This window comes from Anser brachyrhynchus (assembly GCF_964034855.1).
Source record: "Anser brachyrhynchus genome assembly, chromosome: 3".
Classification (NCBI taxonomy): domain Eukaryota; kingdom Metazoa; phylum Chordata; class Aves; order Anseriformes; family Anatidae; genus Anser; species Anser brachyrhynchus.
Window position 1 is genome coordinate 65064086 of NC_137696.1, and position 18160 is coordinate 65082245.

Genomic DNA, 18160 nt, shown 5'->3' on the forward strand with positions numbered 1-18160 from the left:
TTTTGACTGTAAACAGAACACAGTCACATTGTGGGATACTTGTGTGAGAAATACTTGTAGGAGGTGGCACTTCTGTTGCAAAGGAAATTTACCGAGTATTGGTGGAGGAAAAATAATCACGTTCCTGGGCTACAGCATTCAAACAAAGCCTTTTCCTTCGCTCATGCTGAGTGCCACATGCATGCAGAATCATATGCAAATCACCCTTAATCTAGCAAGTGGTTTACATTTTCAGTGAAATGAGAGAGGAGAAAAAGAAACATTTTCCTCCATATTAGAGGTAAGTGCGCCCATCAACAAGAAAATTATTGCAATGACTTTGCATGTTAAAAATGTGTTTTAAATCAGCTGAAGGCATAGGAAGAAGAAAATCCTCATGTTGGGCACCTGCAGAGTGAGCCTCCATGCTTCCCGGCACTGCTCTGCACAGGGTGCTGGATAATGACCTGCTTGAACTCTGCCGTGCCTGGTGCAGTTACAGCTGGAGCCTCACAAAGCAAGAACTTTGCCTCTAAGACCTGTTGTAAGCTTGGTGTTTCTTTTTCCTTTTTTTTTTTTTTTTCCCTTTAAGCTGCAACACGTTGCTTAAGCTGTGGCATGCCTCAAAGACAGACCTTTCCCTCTTCCCAAGTTGCACCCCATGAAGCCCTGCAGTCCCCTCGTGCATCTTGCACAAGTGTTTCTACGGCTTGAGCCCACAACCTTCACAAATGCAAGCGCTCCCGCAGACTTCCTCTCCTCTGTAATCCGTACCCTGCTCTGGGGGCCTGCCTGCAGCAACAGCTCCTAAACTACCTAGGGGCTGCCTCTCCCTGGGTCCCTCCACTACATAGACTTGGAAACCGGTCCCTCTCTCCATCTACCCACCTCCACTCCTCCTGCCAACCTGGAAAGTAGATCCTGGAAAGCTCAGGTTCCCCTTTCTAAAATTAGTGTGATGCTCCTTGGGATGCTCTGTATGAGCACGGCAGCAGCAGAGCTGCAAAGAATATTCCTATATGTCCTTACTGGGACAGCTCTCCCCCAAACAGCCATGGGGCTTTGATGCACCCTAGCCCTCACCAGCAGCCTTCAGAGAGCTTTTGGAACTGACCTCAATTGATTCCTTCACAGAGCTGTAGTCTGCTCTCAGGAATGACTTTGGAGCACTTGCAGAAACCTCAGCAAAGGATGCATTTTAAGGCTCCTAAATAAAATGAAAATTCTTCCTTGCAAGTTGCATGCTTCTTTCATTATTTTAAGAAGCCAATTGTTTATATTTTCTAGCTTTTCTGGAGCTGAATGTCCTCAGGTCTGCCCAGTAACTTGCTGCGGAGCACAATGCAGTGGGGTTTTGAAGTATATTCTCACCTCTGGTTTCTTAAGAAAGACAGGTGTGAAAAAGTTTGTTCCACAGCATTGGAGCTCCAGAATATTTTGCTCTTATTCATTTGATTCTTGATCTGATGGTCTTAAATGATGGAATAGATTAACCAGTATTTTGGTAGAACAGCAGTTTTGCATGCAAGCTGCAGTTACCCTCCCACCAGCTGAAGCTTATCTGGACCTTGGTGTCCCTATAGATGGACCTTGAGCCCACAACCTGCCAACTACTGTTTTGTGCTGTGCTCCTTCAACTTCGTTAACAATCAATGAGAATTGAGGATGTTGAGGCTACCTATGGTGTGCAAAACTCTCTTCCTCACTTATCTAAGTGTGCTGGAAAAAAACCTTCGTGGCTTGATTGTTGCCTATAACAACACTGCCAAAACATTAAAGACAAACAAGATTAGGAGACCATGCGGGTTTAAGTAAAAAAGAACACACTTTATTTATCTACAAGGCAGTACATTGTCGTATAAAAAATTAAGTGCAGATGAAGCTGCACCAAATGCTATTAAGGCAGCAAAGTCAGAGGCTGTTATTAAAAAAAATAAAAAATAAAAAAAATAAAATAAAATCAGTGTTTTGCCATATCGATAAAGGTTTGGTATGGCAGTACAAAGAACCATGTATTTCTAAGAACCTGATTCAGTACACAAGACCCAAGTTAGGGAACAATTAGCTAGACATGGAACAAAACAGACAACATGAACAAGACAGTGTTCTCCCAAACATGTGAAGGTGCAATGCATGCTGTTATAAACCAATGAGAAACAAAACAACACATCCAGACAAAAAAATCTCCCAGGAACAGTGTTCAAAAATATTGCTTATAAAAAAAAGGGAAAAATATAAATGATGTAAAAAAATTTAAAATAAAAAGGTCTGAAATGCTAGTGCATAGTCAATTAGCTAACATCAACATCTGTTTCTTTCCATATAAAGCTCTACTGCTCCTTTTACACTAGCAGCATGTCTACACGCTAAGGTCTGTAGCAGCAAAACACAGTATTCATTTGGCATTTACAAAATTAAATTACTGAATAAAAATATAATTTTTCTCATAAATCTATGTTTCATACAGTAATATTTTTTTAAAGCAAGCTAATTAACTCCCCCCAACAGACACACACAATGTATAATGGTCTAGAACCATAAACAGGATGAAAGAGTATTTCAAGAGGCATGGATGTCTGAGCATTCACGATCTTGGATCAGTTTTCCCCCTTTGCACAGACTAGCGTGTGTAGTAATGCTTTTCACTTCGGTATTTTACACCAATGCATTTTGTTCAGTGATTTAAAATAAATCTGTTTGAGTACCTGCTCTTTATTATAAAAAAATAAAAAAGAAACAAACAAAACCCCACCCCTGGATAGCACATCACTGAAATAACAATACTGGTGCATTAGGTCTGCTTGATCTCAGAAAGTACAAAAAAAAATTACCTGTATTATAAGTCTGCACTTAAGATCATTAATTACTGATTAAAACTTAGTACCTAATAATTTAGGCAAGTATCACTTACTCAAAAAAAAAAAAAATCCTCTTAAGTTGGGTGAAATCCAACAAGAATATATATGCTCAGTGACTAAATGCACTTCGTGCTGCTCCCAACTGTTGTACCACAACAAAGATAGGCTTGTCTCCCATTCAATGAAAGTCTTCACGCAGAGGAACAGGGACTTCCCAGCGAACGTGGAGTGTTTGACAACCATAATGCTTCTCCGGAGAAGTCCGTCGGCCCTTTCACATCACCAGAGTCCGGGTTGGGAACGCGGCCATGTACTTGCGCGCCTGATCGGTCAGGGCCATCTGGTCCTCGATCTTCCCGCAGGACGCTGACTCCCAAGCGTTGTTCAGATGCTGAGTTGGAAGGAAACAGTGGGGAGATTTGGGGTGAACATTGAGTGAATTGGTTGCGTCCCTTGAGCTGCAAACTTGCCATTAAGATTTGCGCGAACCTGCAGCCGGATGTTGTGCCATCTCCACAGAAAGTGAAGCCTCGACACAAGAGCCAAAAACATGCTGTCCCTGCTTCCCAGCTTGCGACCTGAGGGGCGGGCAGACCAGACCACCCAGCAGAGCCAGGATTCAAAACCTCCCAAGTTCCCACTCGGTTTCTTCTCTACAAGTCCACATTTACAGCCTCGCCTTTCATCTTTCCTCTCCGTTAAAGGCCTAAACAGGCACTTTATTTGCAGGTGGACTTTACAGTCAACAGGGCACAGGCAGGTTAAAACCTTCAGTTATGCTTGGTGCAGTAACCACAGAAAAATGACTGCTGAGCCCTCATTCTAGCGATGCAGCTGCAATGCCTCTGCACTCCCCGAACTACCCCGATGATCCCGATGGCCTGACCACAGCTAACAAACAGGCCTGCACTCAAAGCTGCTTTCACCTGTGCGCAGCGATTAGCACGTGCCCATTAGCAGAGCTCCTCTGGCAAAAGAGAAGAGACGCGGGGGGACCCTTGGCAGAAACAGCATTTTAATTATCAAGTAAGCCATTTTACTTCTTGTGGTATTTATGGAGGTTAGAGACATCATTTAGTATAATGTTAAAGTGAGATAAACATATCTGCACAGAAGGCTGTGTGCAGTGTGTTTATTTACTCACTACACATGCGAGATGTTTCTCATTGCCTTGAGCTATAAACAGTAAAGAAATTTCAAAGCTCCTGGAATTTACCAGTATAACACACACACTTACACACACGTGTTTTGTTTTATTTCTTGAACTCTTTCACTTACTCAGTCCATCTGTTTTTCCACATTGAGGTATTCATTAAGCCCTAAATAAAAACTAGATTGTTATATAGAAGCAGTTGCATGAACGCCCTGCATTCCAAAAAAGCACACAGCTGTCCTCAGCTGAAGGTTGCCTGCCAACAGGGGGGTCAAAGTACTCTTCAAGGTTAAGAAGGTCTAAGCCCAAGATCAACCAACAAAGACAAATCAGGAGACAAATCTGTTTTTGTCTGCTTTCAACGGAATCATCTTTGCATTTCAAGATCTACATCACTCAACAAGTTGGCCAAAGCCCTCCCAATAACTAGGACACTGGGTGAAGCATAATGAGTGGACTGCAAACTGTCTGCTAAGAGCAGAAGTGTCCTGACGCACCCATGGCTCTTTATGACGCTCCTTCTAGTTGCTAGCTGTGCAAGAGGATCCTTAAACTACGCTGTCAGAGAATGCTCTTCAGACTGTAAACAGTGTTATCTGGGACGTATGTATGGTCAAAAGGCTCCGCAACATACAAAATGTAGATAAATTTCATTACTTGCCCTAATCAGGGCACTGGTACAGACACAAGGATGGAGGTTCCCTGTTCTGGAGAGCTTACAGGCTCAAAAGGGACAAAACCAAAGAACAAGCACGACCAAGATGGGGACAAGCATGCTAGTCCTCTGTGATTCCCCAGACATGGCTTTCTCTTCCCTGTAGACATGTTTCAAATGTTGCCTTTGCTCCTGACATCTTTTTGCAGGCAAAACTCTTGCCGAGTTTCAGCAGGAGTTCTCTGTGTGAAGGAGAACAAGGCCTGACCTCAAATCATTAGTTTCTGCAGCTTTTTGTGAGAAAGCCACCTCTGTGAAGTGATCAAACATGATACACCTCTTTCTGGTGTTGTTCAGCCTGAGTGGGCTGTATACTTTGTGCTGTGGCTCAGCCTCGGGTACACACCACAGCCAAAACCAGGTGTGACACACTTTTTGTGTGCTGCAGACACGCATGGGGCATGCCACAGTTTCTCTTATGTTTTGCTTAGACAGCTTCCAGGGTAACTTTTACAAAGGTGCCTACATCAGCTGGGAACCTGCAACCTCCTATAGCTCCTCAGTGGGACTAACGCACTTTCCCGTATTATCTCAGAGACATTTGCGTCAATCAGGTATCAAGGTAATGGCTGGTGCAATGCCATCAGTCTCACTTAGAAGTCAGATTTGGTCTGTGCACCTCAAAAGCAATTGGTAGTTCCAAAATATCCATCGTTTTGAAGGACAGAAATTTGTGTCCAGCCAATGTTTCCCTGTGATCTTCCAAAGCTTCAAAGCACTGGTCTAAAAAAGTTAGATCAGCAGTCCCCTAAATAACTGAAAACATATTAGGAAAAGCCCAAATTTTAAAAACTGGATGTAACTTCAGGCAAGTAGTGTCCCAATTTCATAAATTAGGCTTAATTGTTAGTATCTACACTGAGCTCTTTGTATTAACAGCCTTGTGCTTAGAAAAGAAAAAAAAAATCAATATCCTGCTATCTCCAACATCTCAGCAGGCTGCTACATGTCACTCATTCCACCTAAAGCCTGGTCTTCGCTTAGCCTGATGTCAGAGGAGCAGCAGAAGCTGCATGGGCTGTAACCCCTTGCCCTCTCCCAGGGTGTCCCAGGGTGTCCCAGCACCCCGGGGAATCAGGGTGCAGTCGGCATGGGAAGCGATGGGAGGATCAGTCGGATCCCCAACTCCTGCCTGCACGAAATTCTGCTGCAGAGACAGTGTGGGGCAGGCTGCCTCACTGAGTTTCAACCTTGGTATTATTTTCCCAGAAATACCTTACACTTTTTTTTTTTCCTCCTAGGGCAATGTATAAAACGAGACTAACTTTCCAGTCTCACTGAAGATGGCAAATGCAGAATTTGACCCAAAGTGGTGTATTTACTAAAGCAGCCCACTTACTGAGAATTTTCAATTTTATCCCGGGGAACTCACATAACATTTACAGTAGGCATTTTTAATAAACATATTCTGTGTGAAGTCTTGGCTCTGAGCAGCAAGCACATAACAAAGCACAATGCCTTTGCCTTGCCAGCCCTGCAGCGCAGCGCCGGAGGCATGTGTGAAAGTCATCTGAATGCGAGAAACTCCGCTTCCACTCTTGGCAGGGAGCACTGGGTCTCACGACCCAGGTTCCGGGGCTGAACACCCGCAGCTTAGGGATCACTGAGCAAAAAGGGGAAGCAAAATTAGAGGCTGAGAAACACGTTGTCTCCTTCCATGTCAGTGTCTCAGCGCGTATCGACAGGGCTCTGCTACCAGAAAGCGTCAGTGCCCTGCAGACAATGGCGCTTCCCAGACTCATCAGAAGAGAAGAGAACCGGGCAAAAAGCTAGGGACAGCCCAGAAACAGAGTTAAAACACTCCTCTTGGAGAAAGCTCATTTTATCTCCCCTAGCACTTTTAAAGGTCCAACTCTGCAGATCAATGGATGGAAATGCAGAAGCTTTGTAATTAGAAGCCAAAAGGCCTGACCCCAAACCCACTGAAACTGATGTGCATGTTTTCATCAGTTCAGGGGATTCATTCCACTTAAATTCAGCCGTCTAAGAGTGAGGTGTTCCTTTTGGCACCTAAATCCCTAGCCAGTGGGGAAAGAAAGGGATTTCCGCAGTATGATTCATTCCAAATATGTCTTTTATTGGCTCAAAGAGCAGGACACTACTCTTAATTTTGCTGTTAATTAAAAGAATTTAAGCCTTGTCTGCCAGTATTTCCATAGCTGCATTTTTCTCTTTCATGCACAGCAGTTTTTAAAATTAAAACTGGGAGTAAGGGAAGAAGAAGGTATGCTACTGTGAGTTCCCATAGCATAAAATTACAGACCCATGGTACAGTTCCAGCTATGTTGTTCTCCCTGGTTCTTTTTTTCTTTTTTTTTTTTTTTTTTACCTCAGTAATCCTACCAGCACATCCTTCTCCTGGCAGCAGGACTACCTCACTTATCCTGTAATGTGCCTTCAACTGCCCTTGGGCAGATGTGAACAGTAAACAAGCTGTCAGAGCTGTAACTGGGATATCCAGTTAAAGCACTTTAAATAAAAACTTGGACCATCTAGAGAAAACAGACCAGAGTAAGGAAAGAAAAGCCTCTGGAAAGGTGCTCTTCGAACTCTCTGCACTCGAGCCCGCCTCTTCAAGCGCTGTAGGAGAGTTCCTGCATCATGACATCTTGCCTGTGAGGGGAGAGCAAAACCAAACGCCACTGCAGCAGTGCCCTGCAGAGCTCGCCAACTGCTGCAAGTGCTGTGTGAGTGCTTGGGCAAAGAAATATTTTAAAAGACAGATTTTAAATCCCCGCTGCGCTGACAGATGTCTTCAGCAACTCCAGCAAAGTTGCTGGTGTTACATACGTTTGCGTCACATTAGCCAAATCTGCAGAACATGCCACAGAAGAGAAGGCTTACAACAGAAACGCAATATTCCTTCCTAAGCACCGAAACAATCAATGCCAGTGCCCTAAACAAAGGATTTTCCCAGCAGGATGTGATGGATACAGTGTATAACAGTTTGGTTTTCTACTCCGTAAGAATGCAGAACCAAGGGAAGCTCTTCTACTGATCACGAGCAGACAGCAAAGACCAGCTAAGAACTCTACTACCCCACTCCATTTCCTAAGGCAGAGCACTATTTCTGCGAGTTTTTCTCTGGGGCGTGGGACAGCCTTTCTCCAAACTCTGTGGTTTCTGCAGTTGTTCAGAAATACAGCTTGCTACATGTGCAAGAAAAAAACAGCCAAACTCTTCAGCTTTTATTAAAAGCCTGATACCAGTGCTAGGCAGAGCTATTTGATGGTGCTTTTAAGAGCTTAACCCTGAAGCCCTTACTCAGACAAAACTCCTGTTTGAGAAGTATGAGCTTTCTAAGTAAGACTAATGGGGGAGAGATGGAAATGGTCTGAGCACCTGCAACTCACATTAGGATCTTCGGTACCTTTCTAGTTTGGACCTTAAGTAATTTTATTTTTATTCACAGATGAGAACACATGGCTGCAAATGGCTGACTGCCAAGCCTTCCCTTTTCTGCAACTGCTCCGCAGCTTCTGAAAGCTGCAAGACCATCACCTGCTCGGGGCAGCTACAACTCCTGAACTGTTCACAACCTAAATTCTGCTGCTCTGGGAAGAAAACCTGCAATGACCGACCTGTACCTGCCAACCTCCCTTTGCTTTCCTCACCTGCACAAAGCACAGCTCCTGTACAGATCGGGAGAGAACAGATAACGTTGGTGCGGGAGAACTTCACAGCTACTTTTCTTTGCTATGTAAATCTTGAAACTCACAGGGCTTGAACACAGCATGTTTTCCCCTTTCCCTAGATTAAACAAAGCAGAGTATGAGACTTTGAGATCTTCTTGCCTGAAAGAGGCATGGAGGAAAGCCAGAGAAAGGCTCCTCTTGAGGTCTGCTGCTGCAGGAGAGCCTGCTGCCTCGCCTATAAGCTCTGTCTTCCAACTAGCTGTAAATGAAATTCCACAACTTGCTTTTTAAATGGAGAAAATTAGGGCTAATGACAGCTCATGCTCTTGAAAAGGTTAACCAAGTAACTGTTTTAAAATCCTTTAAACTTACTCTTTAAAGAAAAGGGTTACATAAACCGCTGAAAGTCAGGAAATTCGAGCTGAAACGTGTCAGTCTGTGGTTAAAAAATGGAAAGTGACAGGAGCTATGGGTTTAAGAACATTCTCTTTAGCTTGCAGGGCTTTTACCTTGTGTTGTTTCCTTTGTTACTGGGGGAAGAAGATATCAAAGCAGCGCTATTTTCTTAAAAGGCTCCATTTCATGGTGTCTTTTGATAGCCTGCAGGGTTAGGTGGATGGCCTACAATTTAGCCTACTTTTCTAACTGTTAAAATGTCTATGTTAGGATAGTTTGAATTATGTACTGCTACTTGTTTGACTGGCTACAGAACATAATGAGAAATAAAACATAACTTTTAGACAGGAACAGCCAGAAACATAGTTTTTATGTAACCACTTATTTGGTGCAATTCAAGCAAATGCTCTGTATAGATCATCAGTCTGCCTCGATGTGGGCTTCATACGCTACCCCAAAATCTTAACCCTTGAAAAAATTCCTAGTGAGGCCAAAATCTCCCTGCATTGAAACTGAGCGTGGTATGAGTGACAAAAATATAGAACACTGGTTGTAACTAACTCTACCACTATAAAGCAAAAATATTTGGGATCCATGCAATGCAGTGTAAGACTAATTCCATGCTTAGGCAACACATGGGGATGGCAAGACATCTCCTGTTCCTGCCAGAAAGAGAATACCCAATGCAAAACCATAAGATTTGCCCTGCAGGACAAAAATGCAGGCTGAATCTTCACACCTTACTAGAAAGGTTCTACACACAGATGCTTTTACACCCAGCATTTTACACAGAGGGGATCAAATGAGGATGAACCCCAAACTCCTTGGGTTTAAGGACATTTTCTCCCTTTGTTCTGACAAGTAATACTGATACTGCCACATTCCCTGTGCCGTTATATCCTGCCCTTGCCTGCCAAATGATGTCACACGCTGTTCCTCTCAAGTGATGGTGAATCACATCATGCCAACTGATACGGTCATCAGCTATCATTTACCAAGTTGCGTATGATCAGTTGTGCATCCAAAATGCAGTTGAAAATATCTTTAAGAGTTTACTTTGAATGTTTGTAAGTAATCAAACACTTTGGTGAGCTTATGGCTAGCCGTGAATCTTTTTCTTTAAGTAAATGCGGTACAAGTTACTAAAGCAATGAAAAATGTTGCAGGCTGGTAACATACTACTTCCCTCTTATGTATGTTGAAATTTAAAACAAAATAGAATTTTAGGAACAAAGTGTATTAAAAGAGTACTGGGGAAAAAAAAGTGTACTGCTCTTTCTCTCTTCCCTCTCCATGCACACATCCCAATGTGGAAAGAGAGCTATAGTTCGTACTTGGACTGAAGTCAATGAGAATTTGCCTCAGTAAGAATTGTTGGATCAGTCCCAAAGTATTAACAGCAGCAATGTAAACATATGCAGCCACAATTAAATTTCACCCTGATGAGTTCCCTGGTGTTTCATTTCTACCTGCATGGAATCAATGGATTTAGTTCAGTGTGTGTGCATGTGTGTGTGTGTGTGTGTGAATACGTGTACGTAGGCAATACAACAAAAAGATGGAAAGCACAGAACAGTAAGACGCTAAAATCTGATCACGTACAAAATGCTACAAGTCAAAAATGAAGTGCAAATACCAGCATTTTCAATTGCTTTGCACCTTTGCACCCTTTAGACAGGCTGTGTCCTCAAGATAGGCACATGGCTGCCCTGTCATAGATGGGGAGAAACACAGGGACACAGCAGCAGCGCACCCGTTCTGGCATGAATCAGATCCAGACCACAGCTCTTTTTGGTGCTGTATGACACCAAATTCCCCTCTTGGGGCCAAGCAAGCTTTGTTGGGGGAGAAGATTCCCCCTCATAGCTGTGGCACTAAGACTGTGCAGCAGTGGACACCCAGTACAGCATTGTCATGAAATGACTGTATTTCATTCTGAAAAACCTGTCTATGCTGCAGACACATATGCCTCTAACCTCATTTTTTTTTGTTTAGGTTACATTTCAGTTGAAACACTCAGTGTTTCTTCATTGGCAAGTAGAATAATTTTACCTTCATACTGGTACACAAAGAAGTCGCAACTAAGTATTCATTTGGGGGCTTTTTACAACTGCTTTTTCTTTTAGTTCAACACTTTTTAAACACTGAGATGAGTTGGGAAATCCTTTTTAACTCAGTTCTACCTAAGCAAAAGTCATCTTTATCCAAACAATGAGAATACCTGACTTTTAGCATGCAAAACTAAAGGTTTTTCCTGACCAAGGACTAAAGAATGGGATCCAGAATAGCCCACAACCTTATTTGTATAAACTTCCTGGCCAAAACCAGCATGAGTTAGAAGAGTAGGTTAAACAAGCCCTTTCGTTTATAGCAGCCTGTAAAGAAATTATTTTTAGATAGCAGGAAACATAACATTGTTATACACAAGATCAAAAGATCCTACTCTACAGGCGCCTCAGATGCTTCATTTTTATTACAGGCAGAGCGCAGGCAACCACCCTGTAACAGGACAACCCATGCCATGTTCTGTTTAGCTACCGGAAAATTTTGCCCTAAGTCTACTGAGGAGCCTGGGGTCCGCCTGCTGGATGTGGCCAGGCACCAGAGAGCCCAGGCACACGTGCCCACAGAGTGGGAGCCCTGGGCTGCTCCGCCATGAGATGATTCGAGGTCAGTCCCCAGACGACTGCCCTGAATTCAGATAGCAGGGACAGGGTGACTCTTCAAACCCTTCTCTGGACCCCCACCGTGGTGCAGCTCGTGAGCAAAGAGCAAATCACCGAGTGTGAGTGTGTCTTTGCCCCTGTGGACACCCCCCTGCAGAGGGGAGACACCGACCCTGCTCCCCGAAGCTGTTCTCACCAAAAGACTCTACAATGCAAAATGTAAACCTGCTCCACAGTAAACTGTAATGTTTCATCCGGAAGTGGTTTGCTTTGTTTAAATTTCAGGCTATTTCATTCACATTTCAAAGGGAAAATAGGTGATGAAATCACGGAATTCCTACGAAATAAAAATCCAGTTCTCACACAGGTCTGTTACTGCCATCAGCATATATTACTGATGTTTGAAATGCAAAAACGGGGACATGTGTGAAATTTTAATATCTTTATAATGCCAGGCTAGAAATGCTTAATCTAAACCAGGTTTTGTTCATTCTTTTTTACTGCAAATAACCCCTACTGTAAATTTTAGAGAGAGAGGGGAAAGAAAATTTTAGCCACGTGGACTGTCTTTCTGAAAGTCAGGAACTGTGGAGTTATAATTTAAGGAAATTAAATTAAAAAAGTCTGACAGTGACTCACTCTGGGGAATGACTCGCTCTCCCTCAACTCACCCATGTGGAGAAGGGATGTAAAATCACTTATTCATCCACCTCAAAAATAAGGGTTGTGGTGGAAGTACAATTAATCATTATCTACACTGCATTTTGTTCTCTGAAAGAGGTTGGAGGGCCTGATCTGAAGTCTACACAAATTGACACAAAGGCTGCTAATGCCTGTGGTGGGCTTTGGATCAGGCCCGATGTAGTAGCAAAAGCATAGCAAATGTATACAATTGCTAGCACTTGGAAGAAGCCTACCTGCCCAAAACCCAGCCTGACATCTGTCTTGCATTAAAAGTGTCGCACATTTAATTCAGCTCAGAGGCCTCAGGACGTACAAAGAGCATTTAGGAGGCTCCTGCACCTCCAGTGTGCTGCCGGAGCTAGCGCTCGGGGAGCCCCGGCTGCACCCGAACCTGTGCACCGGGGCTGCCGGAGTCCCTCCTCCCGCCCCAGGCTGGCTGACAAGTTCTGGCCAGCGCCCTACTATCAAACCCTCCCGCTCTCCAAAACAGCACAACCGCATCCAACAAGTCTGCAGGAAAAAGCCTCCGGCCCACGTTAGCTCCCGCACCGTGCCTGGGAATTGCTTTGGTGAGTAATGGTTGGCGTGGTGTGAAAGCCAGCCAGGGACTGTCCCACCCCTGCAACACCGGAGCCTGCTGAGATGCAGCACCCCATGTGCAGGGCTTTGCCATGCTCAGCTCCCCAGCACTGCTCTGAGCACCATCTCCTTGCATCCACAAGCATGGTGAGATCCTCAACCATGCTCATCTGAATGTTGTCCCTTATCCAAAAGCCTAAAATCAGTCTGTCAGAGAGCATTAGGCATACATATATATACATACATATATATATATACATATACATAAAGGACATTTATATATATATGTATAAAGGGTATTTTTTGTTACCTGCAGTGGACTAGCTAGTGGCCTGTTCCTAGGTACGGCAAATGTTTTGTGAAAACTACCATCCTCTTCTGACACTGGCATTTTTAAAATGGAGCTGGTAAGAAGATTCTGAACAGGGAAAGAAAAAAATCGTTGTCAGGAACTCAAGAAAACAACCTGCATTTGAACATATTAAAAGCAAACCCGGCCTGACTTTGAACCGCCACAAACGCATGCTCCGCCTGGGAGCACACCTCAGCCTGAAACTCCTGAGTGCAAGAACAACAGCAGCACCAAGCAGTCTGGTGGGACAAAGGGAACCATGGACATGCCAGGTCTTCTCTGCACAAAACAAAACAGAGTGTCTTCTTCTTTTAACAGTTTTAGCTCTGTGACCCACTCATTTCTGTACGCAGGCACAGATGCCCTCCACGTGCACGCTTTTTATAAAGACTAAGGCCTTTTTCAGGGACTGCAACTTCTGCGGCCTTCTATATGCATCACAGTGATCTAATTAAGAGCACAATTTTGCTTCTTATGTGCTTAATACAGGAAAACAATATGGATGTAATTAGTAAGGGCTACTGGTGAGAAAGGTCAACCATAAAAATCTTTTCCTTTTAAGAACTGAAAGGGGTGCAAAACAGAAAAAAAAATCATTTAGTGGTGTGAAAGCTCGCACTTACTGGCACATCTTCCATAGTAGATGCATGTGTAAAGAGCTGAGTGTTCAGGTTTTCCCCTTCCCAGTGATTCGAGCAAAAAAAATTTCCAGCTTTATCTGTTGGAGACTCCACCTAAAAGCAGGAAAGGAACCATGAAAAAAAACAGTATCTAACTGACCAGAAGGAGATATATCTGTCAGTTGTTTAACAAATCGAACAAATATTCTTCACAGCTGTGCACAACACATTTACAGTACTTTCTTTTACAGCAACCTTGCTCTTTGTTGAAAAGCATATTCAAGGTTCTCAAAAAAAAATCCTCTCCTAATAAAACTTTGAATACTTGCACTCAGTGCTCTGTCCGTATTCAAGAGTTTAATCCCCTAAAAAGGCTTGAGAATATATGTATTTTTAGAATTTTAGTGACAAAGTAATATAATGTAACATCCTCAAATGTTCAGGTTTCTAAGTCACTCCATGTAGCTTGGTCCCTGTGGGGTTCTTCTATAGTTTTCACCAATATTAGAAAGATTCAATCCAAATTCCTGTCTAATTTTTTTTCTTTTTAAGTTTCAAATGAAAACTGCATTAGAACAGCCCAAGCAAACCCCTGCTGAAAACAGCAGAAAGACTTCTATGGAAATCAATGGGAGATGAATTAGGCATGCCTAGTACACTATATAGAACCGACACTAAGATCTTGGGGCTCACATGAAAGAAAAACAGACACAGCTATTTAACAGAAAACGGTATTGGTCTAAGTTTCTCAGCAAAGAGGGCTGAATTAAATTGCCTCAGGTAAGTTTGTGATTTACCTCTTGTTTGATTTTCTTCAGCAAAGGGGGTCCACTTTCATGTAGCCCAGCCACTATCGCAGATTCCTCCGACTCCTGCTTGATAACGTCCTGCAGATCTTCTACAAGATGAGTCGGAGTTTGAGGCTGAAAGGAAGAAACGTTACATGCAAGTCCCAGAACATCCCTCTGCACTAATATCAAAGCAACTTTTATCATTGTTTCCTTCTTACCAGCATCTTCAAAGGACCGTATTTGATTTCCTGAGCTGCAAGTGCGTTTTTGAATGGAGTGGGTGTTCTCGGAGAGCTCTCCAATATCGACCTCTTGATTGCGGGAGTTCTGAAACTTTAGAAAGAGGGAGAAAAACTTTAAAGGAACATGCTTAGAAATATTAGCACCTTACAAAAAGACACGCATAGAGGCAACGACAGTGATAAGACTCTGAAAAATATTTTCCAGCAATCATATGCTCCATTTTGCTTTTCTGGAAGAACATTTATTTAACTGTGGTAAGGCAGAATGGCTTTGTTTAAAAAAAACTTGTGAGTCTATGTGAATGACAATAACCTATCTCTGAAGTTATACAGTGGAAGTTTTACTCCAAACTAAGAAAAATCTGAATGTATTAGAGCACATCTCCACAGGAAGCATACAGTTACCCAGAACTTTGGTTGTGTGCAAACTTGAAAAAATTAACCCTAAAGAATCTGACAACAAAATGTGATTACAGACTTACACATGATTTTCCTTCTGAGTTTTGAAAGTCTGGTCCCTGTGGAATGGGGTAGAAACAGCCATCTTATGGCCACACACCGGTGTGGAAGTTAGCGCAGGGTTGTCGAGGTTCAGATTTTCATGATTGGATGAGGTGTTTAAGAACTGTAGGCAGGAAAAGGAAAAATCAGCAAGACCATCTAGATTGCAAGGCTGACTTCTTAAATTGACTTTATTGAACAGAAGGAAAAGAAACCATTTCCCTCTCATTGCTGCAAGTAAATCTCCTGTTTCTACAATATGGGTAGGTGCATGTGGGGTATCAGACTATGTGACAAAACTGTACTCACGTTGGAGCATTCAGGAAGCAAAAACTAGCATTTCCAGACTGGGAAATTACAAACAAAATGACACTCTGTTCCAATCAGAAACTTTCTCCATTACTTTACGAGAGAAATCTTAAAAGCCTGATTTTTATTTTCTGCACATATATTGTAATTAATATTAAGAGCAGTAAGGTAAGAGTCTTACCTCTTGCTCGAGGTAAGAACCAAGTGAAAATGAGTAGGGGATGTTTCAAAAAGAAACTCACAGGATATGGGGCTAAAATCCACAAAGATCTATTAGGACAATCTAGGAATTTTTGAAGTAGTAAATAAAGCAGTTATGACAGTAAGCAAAATTTCCTATCATCTCTCTCTCAAAACAAAGTGCTCCACTGTCACAGCATAAAATGAAAATTGCCGCCTGTGATGGCTGCATGGAATGTTTTGGAATGGAGACAGCTGACTGAATAGGAGGCAGTGGTAACAGTCTGGAGAAAATCGCTTCTGCGTTGAGTTCTACTTGGTAACCTAAAATGTGGCTTCCGTTTCTAGTGTCTACAAATCTGTGAGTGTCGTGGTATCGTTTCACTGGGCAAACGATACATGATTAAAATACCTAATGCATAACTGGGGATATAGTGGGAGATCATTACTTGCAATCTTTTGGTAACCTTCATGCAATAGTGTTTCTCTGACTTTAAGGACTAACGCCAAACCAAGGCAAAAACAACAGAAACAGACAAACAAATCCAAAACACAACACTTTTAAATAGTGCCACAGCTGTGAAACAAAGTAACAATGGACAGGAATTTCAAAGTGCACACCAGGCAATTTTAAGAGGCCAATTTTCTCCTCATTCCTACTCCACTCTACCCCACATGGCTGGTATTGAGGATGGCGAGCCACGATTTGAATTTTCTGGTTGTTGTCAGTTTGTCTCACAACCTGAATGCTATTTAAATGCAGCTTGGGGTTTTCTATGTCAATGTGAATCATACTGTGAGTGGACAGAGATGGAAAGTATTACAAATGATCAGAAATGTTAAACTCTGGTAGTTGAAAGAGTTAACAGCAAAAGCAAAGCAAGCAATTGTATTCTCCTACAAAAATGATCCAAATCAAGCAAACAAACAATCAAACAAAAACCCAAGCCCCACAGATGAATTTAAAAGAAGAGAATCAACAGTTAGCTTGCTGGTGATCTGGACCCAGTGGTGAAGACTAGGAGCAGTGAGAAGATTCAAACACGGACTGAAATCAACAAGCGCAACGGCAATTAGTCATTTGTTCCAAGGGATTAGTTTCTAAATTGTTAACACTGCGGTGACTTTTGAGAATTAGTAACATCTGTGCAGAAGTCTTGATCTACCTGCGAGGGAGAGAAGGGCAGGCATTTGACAGGGGAGCGCTTAGGAGTTGAGCTGCTGCCGTCAGCCAGTACCGAGGCGCTACAGTGGCCACTGGCTAAGGGGCTGGAGTGCCCTCTCCTTTTGCGAAGAAGCACCCACGGAGCCGGGCTGCCCTGTGAGGCAGACAAGGACTTTGGTGAGCCAGGAAGGCCCTGACTCAACAGGATTTTGCTCAGGTTTGTGGTGGGGTGTCCTGGAGGTCTACATGCACTGGCCGCTCTGTGCTGAAGCTGTGCGGCTCTGCCTGAGGGAGCTTTGCTAGCCGAAGTGTCTGTGTCTTCAAAGAATTCAAAACTGCTGAGATCACCCCATGATGAAGGATCCTGAAACAACGTGGGAGGCACGGAGCTATAAGACAGTGTATAGTGCCACCTCATGAAAATACAGCGCTAGGATATACCAGTAACCACCACCAGCAAAGTCTTTCCCAATTCATTTCCACTTGACCCTGTTTATTCGAGTCGTAATACTCTGATGGCTTTTGTGTGTTTTCGGTCGATACCTCAAGCATATCAAGCTATCACCCTAGCAGTGTTGCTGGCAACTGAGCTTCTAAAGAAACAATGAGTCAAATTAGGTCCTTACTATCTGCTTGTCCAGCATTTTCTGCAGGGTACAAAGACAGAAAATCATTACAGAGAAATGAGCGCCTTGGACTCTAAACCAAGACTGGTCTCCTCTAAACCAGCATTACTGCTCTGGACATGCTGAATGGGACATGGCACTGCGTGAAGCAGCCATCTCTGCAGCTGAAGCAGGGTGCCACCGACAAACCTATTTCAACGCACCACGCCTGTTACACACGGTTTCTTGGAGACCATAATGAGAAGAAGACATGTCAATGTCACTCAGCTGCCTATAAGTTAAAATCCACGTTTTCTTCACATACGCAAGGACAAGCTCCTTAAGTCTTGAGAAGCAGCTATTGATGCTACGACAAAAAGTTTTAGAAAAGGATGCAGATACATGAGCAGCCACACATAAACCTACAGCATGTGTCATTTCAAATATAAAAAAGTTTTGTTTCAGTGTTTAAAATCTTCCACAGTGTCTCTGATTTTAGTTTAAGGAGATGCAATATAGTAAGAGACTGTTTCAAACTCCTATTGTGTAGTTTGCTAAGAATCACACTCCCAATAACAAGATGCAGCAGGAAAGGGTGACACCCACAAAAAGCACACGCTTTCACAAATGGGGGCTTCATTTATGAGCAACCGTGTGTCGTTATACAGAAGCTAAGCTTCAGATCTTGTAGCAGTTAGAAGTTACTTAGAAAAAGAAAAAACAAAAACAA

General features: G+C 43.0%; 1 protein-coding gene across 7 annotated transcripts in view; it reads right to left on the reverse strand.

Annotated features, from left to right (window-relative positions):
* Positions 1-539: 539 nt before the first annotated feature.
* Positions 540-18160, reverse strand: part of MYB (MYB proto-oncogene, transcription factor) — a 29455-nt gene continuing 11834 nt past the window's right edge. For 3 of the 7 annotated variants that reach the window (XM_080583726.1, XM_080583724.1, XM_080583725.1), the window contains 7 exons: positions 16827-16979; positions 15153-15295; positions 14647-14761; positions 14435-14560; positions 13641-13751; positions 12976-13083; positions 540-3228 (listed from right to left, as the gene is read on the reverse strand). In XM_080583726.1, coding sequence (XP_080439852.1) covers positions 3112-3228; positions 12976-13083; positions 13641-13751; positions 14435-14560; positions 14647-14761; positions 15153-15295; positions 16827-16979 — 873 coding nt within the window. In that variant the 3' untranslated portion in view covers positions 540-3111. Of the gene's footprint in view, positions 3229-12975; positions 13084-13640; positions 13752-14434; positions 14561-14646; positions 14762-15152; positions 15296-16826; positions 17190-18160 lie in introns of all 7 variants that reach the window. The other 4 variants (XM_080583729.1, XM_080583728.1, XM_080583727.1 and 1 more) reach the window with 2 other exon arrangements.